At 28.8% G+C, this 12,739-nt stretch overlaps 1 protein-coding gene and 1 pseudogene across 1 annotated transcript; one reads left to right on the forward strand and one right to left on the reverse strand.

Moving 5' to 3' along the window:
- Nucleotides 1-870: 870 nt before the first annotated feature.
- The window catches only part of LOC119613332, a 45,791-nt pseudogene continuing 33,922 nt past the window's right edge, over nucleotides 871-12,739 (forward strand).
- On the reverse strand, nucleotides 6,186-10,422 carry LOC119613333 (elongation of very long chain fatty acids protein 1). The gene is made up of 5 exons (XM_037969346.1): nucleotides 10,218-10,422; nucleotides 10,045-10,141; nucleotides 6,989-7,082; nucleotides 6,667-6,910; nucleotides 6,186-6,593 (listed from the first exon to the last, which is right to left on the reverse strand). Exons 1-5 carry the CDS (start codon nucleotides 10,246-10,248, stop codon nucleotides 6,271-6,273), a joined length of 789 nt encoding a protein of 262 aa, XP_037825274.1. The 5' UTR covers nucleotides 10,249-10,422; the 3' UTR covers nucleotides 6,186-6,270.

Here is a 12,739-nt window from a genome sequence, read left to right on the forward strand (position 1 = left end):
ACCAAAATTTTTTATAAAGTTCACACTCTGCTTTATAAATAGCTAAACTTTTGACTAAAAATAATGAAAACAATTTAAGCCAAGAACTGGGTTTGTAATTTCTCACAAGAGAAATTCCTAGCGCCCGGAAGACGGCCGTCTGTACAGAAAACAAATGTTGTTGGAAAAAATATGTCCAATACAACATGCAAGTGCTTGTCTTTAGATACAAGATACATGTGCTTGTCTTTAGATACAAGTGTTTGTCTTTAGGATAGGAAATTAAACCTAACCATTAATTTACATTAAAGTTTTATAAAAACTCACCCTTTTGCCGCCATATTTTTAGAGTTCGAAGGTACAACTTTTTATTTTGTTATTTGTTGTGTTATCAATAAACGTAAACTACATCTCTTATAGCACATTTTTAGAAAAATATCATTAATTAATTTTTGCACACAAAAATAAAACATTTTACACTATTTAATAAACAATTTGAAATATTTGTAAACTTTTTTTACTTTCTTCTTATTTATTTTCAAATGTCAAAAATTCTTTTAACTTCCTTTCATACGTTAAATACAGAGCTGTAAAATAAAGTAGTAAACAAAGTTGTATATTTAGATGAACTTGCAAATAAAAATATTACAATGTTTTTATTTTTAAATTGCCTTAAAACCACAATTACTCAAATTTTTTGTATTTTAAAAGAGAAAAATTTGATTTAAAGTAATATTTTACACAATAATTACTTAAAAAAGAAACAAAAAAGTGTTTTCTTAATCAACATCTACAACAAATTACCCACTGTTTGCTAACACTAAATAAACTAAACGATACGGCCACCTCACATACTTCTTCACACTTAATATGGCAACTCCTATATCCAAAGAAAAAAAGTTCATATTGTCATCTGTCAAAAGTGCATTAAAAGAATTTTTTTGGTTCGGTCTTCGGAAAATTTGTTATTTTATTGTTTTTATAATATATTTTTAACTAAATTAAACAAAAAAATGTTAAAAGCCTAAAACAAGGAAAACGTACAAAACATATAAAAATTCATGTAATAAAAAATACCCTAGAAACACATAAAAATCCTGTTTTTTCCAAACGCAAAGCAGAAAGACAATTTCAGTGTCAATCAATTTTTCTTGATAAAAAAAATGACTAAATACGGGTATGAAGAAAAAAAGTTTAATAGATAAATAAAAGAAAAATCTCGATGTCCTAGTATGAAACTAATTAATTAATATAAATTACCTACTTATAAACCTAAGACAAGTGTAATTCTTTTAATAAAACGAGAAAAATCTAAACAAAATTCACTAATAATTTTCTTTTTTACAACAATTGCGTCACAAAAAAGAAGCAGAATTTGCAATTGATAGCAAAAATTATATTATATTTTCTTTTTTGAATATAATACATGAAATAAAATATTTGGTGGATAGAAAATTTTGAGACTCTAGTTGTCTTTAGTAGCTTTTGCTACAAGTGACAAAGAACTAAATAAACAAATCATGGCCACCTCAACTTCTTCCAATACAACCACCACAGTTACTATTGGTGCCGGTACTATGGAGGGCACTTTAAGCAAATGGACAAATGTAATGAAGGGCTGGCAATATCGTTTCTTTGTTTTGGATGAAAACGCTGGACTGTTATCATACTATACGGTAAGTAATCTGTTGAATAGCAATCAGATTATTACTTATTCTATTCTTAAGTAGTCTATGGACTAGCCCCTAAACTAATCTATTGATTATTATATTGACTATTATATCAACTAGTGTATTTGCCAGGTTTTTGACTGCTCTTTTTTATAGACTAGTTATTGATTTGTCTATTGACTAGTATAATTTAAATAGTCATACAACTAGTATATTGTATGTAGTATGAACTAGTCTAGTTTTTAGCTAGTCAACTGTCTATTCTATGAACTACCTACTCTATTGAATAAACTACGTCTCGTCTACTAACTATTCTATGGACTAGTCTGGACGATGGACTATTCTGTTGACTACTCTTTGAAGTACTATATAGACTTATCTATGAACTTTTCGTTTGACTACTATATGTACCACTTTTGAGTAAACCATAAACTATTCTGTCTTTAAATAAAACATACCGATGTACTAAAGAAAACTTTAAAGATATCATAACAGAAGACCATGCAAACTTATTAGAGAACTACCGAAATTAAATTTAAGATCAAAAATACATTAATATATACAACTCTACATAAGATAATTTGTTATGACAATTAAAATCATGACTAATACATTGAAACATCTAACACTGACTGAGTCAAGAACCTCTTACTTTTGAAAATTACTTCGCCACTTATTGATAGCTTTTGTAGGGTACCTTATTGTAGGATCATGACCGTCCTATATTTCTTTATTTGTTTAATATCTTTCACATTCATACTTTATTATTCATTTGTTTCTTTTACACTTATAATTTTTGCCCACAATCAAATATAAATGATGAACCGTTGAAATTCCATTTTATAAATAATAGATAACGTTTTTTTATAAGTGATTAAAATTTGTTTTATAAAAAATAAGATTCAAAAGTTTTAAAAATAAATAATATTGCCTGTAAAGGATTAAGCTGAAAATGTTCAGATAATAAGACATTAGTCATTTATTTGTAAATTTTGTTGAAACAGTTTTGAACAGTTTTCAACATATTTTTTGTAAGAGTAGTGAATAGACTAGTCAATAGAATTGTCCATTGAGTAGTCAACAGATCAGCAATAGTACAGTAAATAAACTAGCCTCTAGACTAGTTTTTTGACTGGTGTTGTTAATAGAGTAAGAGCCATTAGTTAGTTAGTATCAATACTAATTTAATCAACAGATTAGTTAGATAGGTAGATAGATAGATAGATAGATAGATAGATAGATAGACAGACAGACAGACAGACAGACAGACAGATAGATAGATAGATAGATAGATAGATAGATAGATAGATAGATAGATAGATAGATAGATAGATAGATAGATAGATAGATAGATAGATAGATAGATAGATAGATAGATAGATAGATAGATAGATAGATAGATAGATAGATAGATAGATAGATAGATAGATAGATAGATAGATAGATAGATAGATAGATAGATAGATAGATAGATAGATAGATAGATAGATAGAGAGATAGATAGATAGAGAGATAGATAGATAGATAGATAGATAGATAGATAGATAGATAGATAGATAGATAGATAGATAGATAGATAGATAGATAGATAGATAGATAGATAGATAGATAGATAGATAGATAGATAGATAGATAGATAGATAGATAGATAGATAGATAGATAGATAGATAGATAGACAGACAGACAGACAGACAGACAGACAGACAGATAGATAGATAGACAGACAGACAGACAGACAGATAGATAGATAGATAGATAGATAGATAGATAGATAGATAGATAGATAGATAGATAGATAGATAGATAGATAGATAGATAGATAGATAGATAGATAGATAGATAGATAGATAGATAGATAGATAGATAGATAGATAGATAGATAGATAGATAGATAGATAGATAGATAGATAGATAGATAGATAGATAGATAGATAGATAGATAGATAGATAGATAGATAGATAGATAGATAGATAGATAGATAGATAGATAGATAGATAGATAGATAGATAGATAGATAGATAGATAGATAGATAGATAGATAGATAGATAGATAGATAGATAGATAGATAGATAGATAGATAGATAGATAGATAGATAGATATATAGATATATAGATAGATAGATAGATAGATAGATAGATAGATAGATAGATAGATAGATAGATAGATAAGATAGATAGATAGAATAGATAGATAGATAGATATACAGTAGTTTTCCGATTTAACGAACCCATATGTTGTCAGGCCTGTTCGTAAAATTGAAAAGTTCGTTATATGCAGTACTAACTAAAACGTGGGTTTTTGGTAGGAAAATAATTAAAAATAGGTACATAAAATATTTTTTAAATGTATTTTTTAAAAATTAATTCTTTTTTTTTATAAAAATAAACACAAAATTCCGAATCTTATATACCCACCTTCAAACCATATTTGTGTCGAATTTCATCGCTGTATTTTTAATTCAGTCATGAGCGTTAAAGTTATTTCTCGAAGTTCATCGCTATACTCGTATTTTTAAGCGAGTAATGAGCGTTGAAGTAATTTTCTTAAGGGGGCCTGATATGGAGGGTAAGGTCAATTATGGACCGATTCCCATAAAATTTGTTAGAGATTTCGGTTAGTATAGAACATGTTTGAATCGAATTTCATCGGCGTACTCGTATTGTTAAGCGAGTAATGAGCGTTAAAGTCATTATCTGAAGTACGGACGGACATAGCTACATCGAACTAAAATTTAATAAGAATCCAGAATGTGTTACAGTTTTGGGTATAAAAGCACCGCTATTTGTTATTTTTGATAAATGTCATTTTATCTTCATTTAAATAATAATATTTTCATTAGTTCGTTAAACAGAGTACAAAAAACAAGTTTTGTTCGTTATTTAAGGTAGTCAATAGGAAAAATTAGCTTGTTCGTTAAATGCGATGTTCGTAGAATTGAATGGTCGTTAAATCGGAAAACTACTGTATAGATAGATAGATAGATAGATAGATAGATAGATAGATAGATAGATAGATAGATAGATAGATAGATAGATAGATAGATAGATAGATAGATAGATAGATAGATAGATAGATAGATAGATAGATAGATAGATAGATAGATAGATAGATAGATAGATAGATAGATAGATAGATAGATAGATAGATAGATAGATAGATAGATAGATAGATAGATAGATAGATAGATAGATAGATAGATAGATAGATAGATAGATAGATAGATAGATAGATAGATAGATAGATAGATAGATAGATAGATAGATAGATAGATAGATAGATAGATAGATAGATAGATAGATAGATAGATAGATAGATAGATAGATAGAAATGTAAATCCGTAGACTAATCAATAGACAATTCAAGAGACTAACCACAGGCCTCCGGTAAGTTAGTGGTTAGTGTTTTAGTCTAGTAGACCGGATGTGGTGGGTTCGATTCCCAACTGAGGCACTGGTTAAGGAGCGCACAACAAGCCCGATAGAGGCCTAGATGTATTTCTTTGGATTTGATGTATATACATCCTCCTTTCAAACTAACTAACCACAGGCCTAGTCAATAGGCTATTCTGCCGACTAGTCAGTATAGTAATCAATAGACTAATCATTAGGCTAGTCATTACATTATTCCAAAGTCTCGTTAATAAACTGGTTTTCAATCTATTCAGAAGTCCACAGTATGCTCAAAAGATCACTTCAGAGACTAGTCCACAGACTAGACTAGTCAATACACTTTTCAGTAGATTAGACTATTTTATAGAGGCCAATGGACACTATTCTATAGACCGCTCTATGGAATAGCTTATGGATTAAAGAAACGAAAAGTAATTTAGTACTATTTTAATATTTATATGTATTTGCCATCCGAAATCTCTTTCTCACTTTATACTAAGTTTGGAACCAAAAATTTGTTCTAAAAAATCTACTTATTTCATCACTACCGTTTGTAGCACTCATACTTGTCTTCATTCCTTATTTGACCCTAGGTTGAAATGTGAATGTTTCAGTTTTTTTGTGTTTCCATTTTATTTATAAACATATTATTTCATATGCTCGTTTATAGATAAAATTAGAACCTCATGTTTATAATGGTTTTCTTTTGTTGCAGTATTTTATGAACAAAAATTATCAACAAATGTGTCACATAATATTTTCTCTCAATGATAATTAAAAAGTAGATTTATAACGACAAATGATAACTAAAAAAGATTATTATTATCTTTATAAAAAGAGAGTTATTATTAAATATAGTGATTCATTAAGCAATAATTGCATTTCTCTTGGAAGTATTAAAATAAGTTAGAAGAACTTAGAAAATACTAACTTTTAGTGGCATCAAACTGCTTAGTTTTAAAACTATTTTCAATTTCTATATAAACTTTTTAGGTGGCTGGTCACCTTAAAATACCTTTCTATTTTATTAACCTTAATTTCCTTTTTATCTAATATTTTCCATATTTTATTTATCTTATCTCCTCTAAAGGCATTATACTTTTTTCTATATTAAAATAAGAAAAATACATTAAAAATATTATTTTAGATTTTTTTATTATTTGCCTATCTTATTGCTAACACAAACAAATAGTTATAAACATATACATATAAAAAGTAATGCAAAAAATTACTTAATTTTATTTTTTAATTTGTTAACACTTGGATTTGTGTAGGCCTTCTTGTAGAAATCATAAAAACCATAAAATATAATACCTACGACAACACAATGATAGACTCTCAATATGAAAGGAATTTGACAATTTGTCCACATAATAGCCGCTTGAGCCAATATGAAACAGAACTGTATCATTTGTATAATGGTTATGGATTTTTTAATCAGAATAAATTTCTTCATAACATCAGCACTGCAAATATTGGCAAAGAAGTAATACGTATACATGATGACATGAACCCAACTGTTCAAATAGATGGGAAATAAGGGGCCATTGCCTGGAAGGAAAATAAAAATTAAAAAATTAATAAAGTTTTAAAATTGCTGCAAGAGCTTGAACATTTTGCATACCTCTATAATATTTCAATAGCAAATATACTAAAGTAATAGTCGATGAATGATGGAAAACATGTAAATATGTTATTTGATTTTCTTTCTTTCTCAATACAAATATTATTGTATCTAATAATTCTACTATTTTCAACCAAAATGTAAAATAGGTTAATTTATCAAATAGTTCACTTCCCGGTGTGTTTGCTGAGTAGTATATACATTTATTGAAATTGAATAAATCCCAGGATAATAGACTCCATATCTGTTTGTGGAAGAAAAAATATGATTTCATTTTATGGTAGAAATTATTCTATTAACAGTCTTTTTAAATGCAACTTACACCATTTACTAGGTATAAACACGATGAAACTTGTACGATATTGTATATGCTCATAAATTGTTTTAAATTTAATGGTGGTCTATTTTGCATTAATCTGAAATTAGAGAAAGAACATTACGTATTAAGAAACTACATTTTAAGATAGATAAATAGATAGATAGATAGATAGATAGATAGATAGATAGATAGATAGATAGATAGATAGATAGATAGATAGATAGATAGATAGATAGATAGATAGATAGATAGATAGATAGATAGATAGATAGATAGATAGATAGATAGATAGATAGATAGATAGATAGATAGATAGATAGATAGATAGATAGATAGATAGATAGATAGATAGATAGATAGATAGATAGATAGATAGATAGATAGATAGATAGATAGATAGATAGATAGATAGATAGATAGATAGATAGATAGATAGATAGATAGATAGATAGATGATAGATAGATAGATAGATAGATAGATAGATAGATAGATAGATAGATAGATAGATAGATAGATAGATAGATAGATAGATAGATAGATAGATAGATAGATAGATAGATAGATAGATAGATAGATAGATAGATAGATAGATAGATAGATAGATAGATAGATAGATAGATAGATAGATAGATAGATAGATAGATAGATAGATGGATAGATAGATAGATAGATAGATAGATAGATAGATAGATAGATAGATAGATAGATAGATAGATAGATAGATAGATAGATAGATAGATAGATAGATAGATAGATAGATAGATAGATAGATAGATAGATAGATAAATACATATACATATGAAATATGATCATGATTATCTAAAACTCTACATTTGCTATAATTTTTGGAAAATATTTACATATGTTTTGGGATACTGCTATAGTTTACTGTAAAATGCTTTATTTCTCCGCCTAAACTATCTATAATCAATATGCAACATTTTAATCCCTTAAATCAATGAATTATTTAAATATATTATTTATACGTAGCAGACAAAATAATTTAGTGGTCACTTGCTCGTGTTCACAAAATCACATGTAAAATAAATGTTTATTTTAAATACATTTTATTTATATATTTACCTAAATACATATTATAAATATAAACAAATTCTACAATTTATTTATTATGATTTGCATTTAATTATAGGCAGACTAAATATTTTATAAAATCTAAAAATAACGTAATATTTATATAGCAAACAAAATTCATTGTATAAAATTTATAGCAACCGTTTTTTTTTTCTATTGTTTATAATGTTATCTAGTCATCGGCATCCTTAATGCGTTTATGTCTCTTTTATCGAGTTACGAATAAGTTTTACCCAGTTTTTTTCCACTATTTTATTGATGATATCTAGTTGAGCTTCAGGTTCAACTGATGCGTTGTTAAGGGTTCAAAAATCTACATTCAGTACAATTTCAGATATTTTCTTCATATATTCTATACTACCTCAACCAGTTTACTGACATTTTGATAACCGTAATCGCTGTCTGAATGACATTGTATTGATCATCTACTTATATCGTAAAATTTTGGATATATAAGTCAAAACTGCAAGGGTGAACATACTTCCATATCCCTTGCTGCAAGGGGCTCTTGTTTGATCATTACGTCATCAAAATAGAAAATGTATCAGGAAAAATACAGCCAGTCCATAGCACTCCCGTTAACATAGGTACTAAAGTTGACACAATCTTTTAATAAAACTAGAACTGAACTAGAACTGAATTAGAACTGAACTAGAACTGAACTAGAACTGAACTAGAACTGAACTAGAACTGAACTAGAACTGAACTAGAACTGAACTAGAACTGAACTAGAACTGAACTAGAACTGAACTAGAACTGAACTAGAACTGAACTAGAACTGAACTAGAACTGAACTGAACTAGAACTGAACTAGAACTGAACTAGAACTGAACTAGAACTGAACTGAACTAGAACTGAACTAGAACTGAACTAGAACTGAACTAGAACTGAACTAGAACTGAACTAGAACTGAACTAGAACTGAACTAGAACTGAACTAGAACTGAACTAGAACTGAACTAGAACTGAACTAGAACTATAACTGAACTGAACTAGAACTGAACTAGAACTGAACTAGAACTGAACTAGAACTGTACTAGAACTGAACTAGAACTGAACTAGAACTGAGCTAGAACTGAACTAGAACTGAACTAGAACTGAACCAGAACTAAACTAGAACTGAACTAGAACTATAACTGAACTGAACCAGAACTAGAACTGATCTAGAACTAAACTAGAACTCATCTAGAACTGAACTAGAACTGAACTAGAATTGAACTAGAACTGAACTAGAACTATAACTGAACTGAACCAGAACTAGAACTAGAACTGAACTAGAACTGATCTAGAACTAAACTAGAACTGATCTAGAACTGAACTAGAACATAACTATTAAAGGATTGACCAATCGATCAGTCCTGTTATGCTCAGTTGAGAAACATTCAAAGTAGCTAAGTTATACCCTATAGACATTAACGGGCTACTTACAATTTACCTCAGAACATCCAGAGTAGTAGAGGCATAACTTGCATCGGCTTGGAGCTTGTAGTCTGTGTACCCATTATATCCAACATATAAGCAACTGCTTTCAAAATATCTAATTGATTTCCCTAATAGTAGGAGGTAAATTGGACAAAATTCTGATATGATTAAGTGTCATTTTCTAGTAAAATATCTTATCAAGCAAGACACTAAAAATTATTCTTATTAAATGGTCAGATATCCTTAAATACTTTGCACTTCATTTCAGTAACGTTAGAATCCGAGGTTTTCCACCAATGTTTCTTCGTGTTATATTTAATTATTCTTAATTCCTTTTTATGTTTACTTAGTAACTAAATTTAAAGAAATATGTAATAGTAAACTTCACCAATCACGCGGAAGTATTCATATGTTAATATCTTTTACGCTAAATACAATTATAAACTTAATTAACTTTAAAATATTCGAACTTTAATGTTATAAACAAATAATTTGCACATTTTATGAGTTAATTTTGTGACCACTTTTTAAAATTGAAAACTTACCTGGGTCCTATTTTATATACAAATAATAAATATGATAAAATAACGGAAATTACAAATGTGGGAGAGCTTAAACCAAAACGAGTATCCACTTCTCCAGCTAAAAATCAAATAAAAACATTTTGCCATTATTAACACTTCTTTTTCTTATTAAATTTAATCATTTTTGCACTAACAATTAAAAATTGTATCTATTACAGCCTCCATTTTAACACTTTTTTTTTTTGTACAGGAATAATATATCCTTTTTAAAATATTATAAATATAGGTATTTTATTTATTTTATAATCCGTTTAAAAGTTTAGATATTTTTTATTTTGTTAGTACCGTTCCTTAACACGGCACACTAAAATTTAAACTAAAGCACTTGATAAACATAGAACCGGGGTTTTAATAAAGAATTGAAAAACATTTTATGCATATAGCTATATACAAATTCCAATATAAAATATAAAAAAACAAATATATATTTTAAAGACGGCAGAGCAAAAACTCATTTAAATTTTACACAAAATATAGTCGCATATATAAGTAAACGTACATTACAAATCGATTGATTATTTAAAGAGCTTAAATTAAACACAATAATTTGACAATTCGTAACTAATGTTTTGATTGTAATTTTAATTAAAAATTTTCTATAACATCGTTTTGGAAAAGTGAAGATGATGATGCTTAATTTTGTGATTTTCTGAGGTAGGCAATTGCTTTCAAGATTTAGGAGTTTATTTTTCGCAAATACTGTTGATATTACGCATCTTTTACACTTGATTGATATAGTTGAAGATCATACATTATTTTTTACGATCTTCCTTAATGTTTTAAGAATTATTTTAGAGATCTTCATTTTAAATAATGAAAAGAAATTAAAGAAATTGCGTACTATTTCCTAAAAGCAACAATTTGATTACATTTATTATTTTTGTAATTGCGCGTAAAATAACTTGCAATTTCAAATGAGAGAGATTGCATGAGAGAGAAAATAAAACTTCAATATGTATTTGTGATTATTGAATGGGAAAGAGTGAAGGCGGGCTGCAAATTACTATATCTGATCACAGTAGAGCTCGAACTCGAAGTTTAAACACATCTTCAGGCACGTTACAATGAGCTTGCTCGGCTGGTCCAATCCAACAGGCATGCACAAAGTGCAGCGAATCAGAGATATGAACCGATTCCTGAGGGAACTCTCGAATGGTTATAAAATAACTCAAAGGTCATTAACAGGTGTAAACGGTGGACCTGTGACAACAGAGGAGCAAATGGTTGAGCTATAGACAGTTAAGGTAATGTACAAATTGGAACGAATAATAATAGAACTAGCGAACTAACGACAATAAAGGAGCAACTGGTTGAGGTACAGCCTTGTAAGCATAGCCGCCCTTATCTCAGAGTAGACCATTATCTAGGAGGATAATGGTTCCTTATGTGAGTTATACGTGGACGAACTTATGACAATAAAGGAGCAACTGGTTGAGGTACAGGCTCGTACCTCAGTCCTCAGTGGAGGATCATTATCTAGGACGATAATGGTTTCCTATGTTAGGTAGTTAGTTAGTTAGTTAGTTAGTTAGTTAGTTAGTTAGTTAGTTAGTTAGTTAGTTAGTTAGTTAGTTAGTTAGTTAGTTAGTTAGTTAGTTAGTTAGTTAGTTAGTTAGTTAGTTAGTTAGTTAGTTAGTTAGTTAGTTAGTTAGTTAGTTAGTTAGTTAGTTAGTTAGTTAGTTAGTTAGTCCTCAGTGGAGGATCATTATCTAGGACGATAATGGTTTCCTATGTTAGGTAGTTAGTTAGTTAGTTAGTTAGTTAGTTAGTTAGTTAGTTAGTTAGTTAGTTAGTTAGTTAGTTAGTTAGTTAGTTAGTTAGTTAGTTAGTTAGTTAGTTAGTTAGTAGTTAGTTAGTTAGTTAGTTAGTTAGTAGTTAGTTAGTTAGTTCGTTAGTTAGTTAGTTAGTTAATTAGTTAGTTAGTTAGTTAGTTAGTTAGTTAGTTAGTTAGTTAGTTAGTTAGTTAGTTAGTTAGTTAGTTAGTTAGTTAGTTAGTTAGTTAGTTAGTTAGTTAGTTAGTTAGTTAGTTAGTTAGTTAGTTAGTTAGTTAGTTAGTTAGTTAGTTAGTTAGTTAGTTAGTTAGTTAGTTAGTTAGTTAGTTAGTTAGTTATTTAGTTAGTTAGTTAGTTAGTTAATTTGTCCTTTGCTGATCTCAAATCGAACCAATTACCTGACATACTACAACATTACCAACTAAAATAGCGGATGGTCTCCCTATTTAATAAAATTCTGGTCTCTTTCCTTGCACGAGCGCACGGGAGCTTTGTAGGGGGTAAGATGTCGGTTAGCTGCCGCTCAGCTATTCAGATCTAGCATCAAACTTACGAAGTGTTTCGCCATCGTCGGAAACTACAGGTTCGAAAATCTGTGTCTTAAAGACAAAAACTTTGCGTTCTAATGCCACCTTCTTGGTCTTGCAATTGATGCAAGCAGAATATAAGATGTCAGCTGATCCCGGTATTTTGGGAGAATTGCATCTACGAACGGAGGATCGGGTGAGGATATCAACAATCGCTAGCAGAAACAATTGGCCACCTAAAATATATATCGAAATCACCAATCATAATATGTACCTGGTGAAGAACAGGCCAGCAATCCCTATTTATTTAAATAAGGAGACACATATATAATAGACTGGAACCTGGAGCTCATACAT

This window comes from Lucilia sericata, unplaced genomic scaffold, assembly GCF_015586225.1.
Source record: "Lucilia sericata isolate MDLA Ls3-8-SP2 unplaced genomic scaffold, ASM1558622v1 Contig002067F_arrow, whole genome shotgun sequence".
NCBI classification, from domain to species: Eukaryota; Metazoa; Arthropoda; class Insecta; order Diptera; family Calliphoridae; genus Lucilia; species Lucilia sericata.

Coding starts and splice junctions, on each gene's coding strand:
- LOC119613333 (XM_037969346.1), bottom strand. CDS start 10,248: ATGGAGGCTGTAATAGATACAATTTTTAATT. Junction 6,911..6,988: donor GTTTATACCTAGTAAATGGT/GTAAGTTGCATT, acceptor TTCCACAAACAG/ATATGGAGTCTATTATCCTG. Junction 6,594..6,666: donor GCTATTGAAATATTATAGAG/GTATGCAAAATG, acceptor TTTTCCTTCCAG/GCAATGGCCCCTTATTTCCC.